Source organism: Nelumbo nucifera, chromosome 3, assembly GCF_055504915.1.
Source record: "Nelumbo nucifera cultivar China Antique chromosome 3, China Antique-T2T, whole genome shotgun sequence".
NCBI lineage: Eukaryota > Viridiplantae > Streptophyta > Magnoliopsida > Proteales > Nelumbonaceae > Nelumbo > Nelumbo nucifera.
Genome location: NC_142651.1, coordinates 30,211,287 through 30,215,014, shown reverse-complemented (window position 1 = coordinate 30,215,014; position 3,728 = coordinate 30,211,287). Strand labels below are relative to the sequence as shown.

Sequence of the window (3,728 nt, the reverse complement as noted above, 5' to 3'; positions counted from 1 at the left end):
TTATGCCGGAAAGGCATGATACCGGTATGATTTTGACCAATCACAACCTCCCGTCAATTTTGATGAAAACGCGCTAAACAACAAATGTCAGTGCGTCATCACACGAACGTCTCCCATCGGCCACGCTAATTTCAAATGCGGTCCGTTGAACGGTCTAACCGTTCAGGCGGTCCGGTCCAACCAAATTCAGCCACGGCAGTACAGGCTGTACAGTCACATCTCTCGTTTTCAAATACGATCGGTCGAATGGTCTAACCGTCCAGGCGATCCGACCCTTCCAAGTCAGCCACGGCAGTACGGTCCACATACGCATTATATCTAACAGACTAGCACCTCTCGCGTGGTGTCAGGCCTATTATTAAAATGTGCTCCCAAAGACCCAAAAGTAGATTTTTACATTTTCTTTCATTTTTTTATTTCTCCTTCTGCCTTGCTCGACTAGATAAACTGTCTAGTCAATATCTCTGATTTCTATACTACGTAAGACATATCTTACCCGTCCAACAATTTTCCACCTTTGATCTGACGGTCAAGGCGTTCCATTTTTTCTAACACATTGTTGACCTGAAGTCGTCGTCTATCATTTTGACCAGTCTCGTAGTCTTGTACTCTTGAGTCTTGGATCCATATTTGCAGATCTTCTTCCTCTCTTTCGCAAATCAGAAGAGTTCGATTTCGATCATGTCTATCTTTTATCTTCTACTTCTCTTCTTCTCCTTCTTCCTCTGTAACCCTTCTTCGTCTACGGCCCAACAACAACAGGAACAAAGTTTCTCCGCCTTCAACATCTCGAACTCACCATGGACACCAACCCAGAACCGAATCCTTGTCTCCTCTAATAACCGAACCTTCGCCGCCGGATTCCGACAGCTATCCACCTCTCAACAGCTCTATATTTTCGCCATCTGGTACCGAAACATTACCGACAGAACCATCGTCTGGTCTCTCGGACGCAATTCAACTTTTAGCCCCTCTTCCTCTCTCGTCATCACACCTTCCGGTGCTCTCCAACTGAACGACTCCACCGGCAAGAACTTGTTTCCATCGGTAGCCGTCGGGAAATCCAATTCTTCCAGTCTAGTCCTACAAGATAATGGTAACTTGGTTTTCGAGAACTGGGAAAGCTTCAATTTTCCGACTGATACGTTTCTCCCCAACCAGCTGATGAACAATAACACGTTGGTGTCAAGGAATGGGAAGTACATATTTAATAACTCCAAGGACTTGATCTTCAATGAAACCGATGTGTATTGGTCCATTAAGTTTCAGTCTCTGGCTTCTGATGGGACTTTGGTTAAGGATAACTCTGCTTCATGGATGTCGGCCGACCAAGGCGCATCCCACTTGCGGCGGTTTACGCTCGATGACGACGGGAATCTCAGAGTTTACAGCCTCGATCCTTCCGTTAACGATACGTGGAGAGTTGTTTGGAAAGCGGTACAAGAACCCTGCACCATTTACGGAACATGCGGTCCGAACTCTATCTGCATGGGCAGTGAAAGGAATTCTCCTTACTGTATCTGTCCACCGGGGTTTCAGAACATCACCGGCGAATGTAAGAGGAAAATTCCATTCACAGGGCCAAAAGACAGCAAGTTCCTCCGGCTGGATTACGTCAACTTCAGCGGCGGGTCGAACCAGACCGACAGGCAAGCTCTCAATTTCACAGTCTGTGAGTCTGGATGCCTCGCCAACCCCAGTTGCCTCGGCTTCGGGTACAAGTTCACAGGGAAGCAATACTGCGTGCACCAGCTCGATCGCCTCCTCTATGGGTACTGGTCACCGGCGACCGAGACGGCCATGTTTCTCCGTGTGGCGAAAACCGAGACGGATGAATCTAACTTTACAGGTATGACAACCAGGATCGAGACAATCTGTCCCGTCAACATAACCCTTCCTCTCCCACCTGATGAATCCAATACTACAGCCAGGAATCTCGCCATCCTCATCACTCTCTTCGTAATCGAGCTCAGCACTGGAGCTCTCTTCTTCTGGGCTTTCGTGAAGAAATACATCAAATACCGAGACATGGCTCACACACTAGGTCTTGAGCTACTCCCCTTGGGTGGGCCTAAGCGATTCACCTACGCCGAGCTCAAGGACGCCACCAAAGACTTCAACGACGTCATTGGACATGGCGGCTTCGGCATCGTCTATAAAGGGGTTCTCCCAGATCAGCGAGTTATCGCCGTGAAACGCCTTAAAAACGTCGGTGGCGGAGAGGCAGAATTCTGGGCGGAGGTCACAATTATCGCCCGAATGCACCATCTCAACCTAGTCCGAATGTGGGGATTTTGCGCCGAGAAATCTCACAAGATGTTGGTATACGAGTACGTGCCAAATGGTTCTCTTGCCAAATTCCTCTTCCCCAACCCTTCACTCGTAAAATCAGAAGATGGAAACGAGGGAGAAAGTGTTGAGACGAGACCAATTCTCGACTGGAGTGTTCGATACAGGATCGCTCTGGGTGTAGCCAGGGCCATCGCGTACCTTCACGAGGAGTGTCTGGAATGGGTCATTCACTGTGACATCAAACCAGAAAACATCCTCCTTGAAGATGATTTTTGCCCCAAAGTTTCAGATTTTGGCCTAGCAAAGCTAGCCAAGAAAGAAGATAAGGTCACCATGTCGCGTATTCGTGGCACTCGCGGCTACTTGGCACCGGAGTGGGTGAAGAATGAGCCCATCACTGCGAAGGCAGATGTGTATAGCTTTGGGATGGTGCTGTTAGAGATCGTCAGTGGCACCAGGAACTTTGATTTCCGGCGATCATCGCTGCAAAGCGAGGACTGGTACTTCCCCTGCTGGGCGTTTGAGAAGGTGTACCAGCAGAAGAGAGTGGAGGACATTTTGGACAGGCGGATCATGCATTATTATGATAGTCGGCAACACTTTGATATGGTGGATCGGATGGTGAAGACGGCCATGTGGTGCCTCCAGGATCGAGCAGAGTTGAGACCGTCTATGGGGAAAGTGGCCAAGATGTTGGAGGGGACGGTTGAGATCACAGAACCAGGAAAGCCTACAATTTTCTACTTGGGAGATGAGAATGGGCATTTGGGACCAGAAGATCCTAAAGTTTTATGATATCTTGAAGGCCATTTTCATTTTATGCCTTCAGGGTTGGTTAGAGATGGTAGACTGGAAGGGTAGTTTAGACTTTAGATCATGGAAGGAACCAGAAAAACTAGCAATTTTCTGCTTAGGAAGTGACCTATTCCTATGCTTAAATGATATATGTGTTTTACCTTTCTTGTACTCTGCTGTAATGCAGTCTATCTGGTTTGAATCAAAACTGGGTTGGAGGTTTGACGGTAGTGAAGACCATATCAATAACAAATGTGATTTAAGTAGAATTCCAATGCAATTGATGAAGAAGGATGAAGACGCTGCAGATACATTTCATTATCAATTTATGAAGCTTTGGTCACCTGGTGGAAGCACACGATGATGAGGGAGTGCACATGATCTAGATTGGACTGAAATGGAGCATGAAGGTTGCATTCTTGTTTACTGTGATGGATCTATAAAACAGGGGTAAAGCAGGGGCAGCCTGTGTTGCAGTTGATCATCTGAAATTTTTTTAAGGACTAGTGCCAATTCCTGCTATGAAATCTTAGTTCTAAGAGAGCTTAGGATAGAGTAGGTTTAAGATTAATAATTTTGTACATCTTGTTTTACTTTATCAGCTTGCTAAATTAATCATGTGAAAGTTCTGGTTGTTCTTC

General features: G+C 46.7%; 1 protein-coding gene across 1 annotated transcript; it reads left to right on the top strand.

Annotated features, from left to right (window-relative positions):
* Window positions 1-437: 437 nt before the first annotated feature.
* Window positions 438-3,728, top strand: LOC148801089 (G-type lectin S-receptor-like serine/threonine-protein kinase At5g24080). Its single transcript, XM_088902168.1, has one exon. It carries the CDS (start codon window positions 682-684, stop codon window positions 3,085-3,087), a length of 2,406 nt encoding a protein of 801 aa, XP_088758294.1. The 5' UTR covers window positions 438-681; the 3' UTR covers window positions 3,088-3,728.

What these genes read in the sequence shown, in the direction of transcription:
- LOC148801089 (XM_088902168.1), top strand. Translation starts at nt 682, where the DNA reads ATGTCTATCTTTTATCTTCTACTTCTCTTCTTCTCCTTCTTCCTCTGT.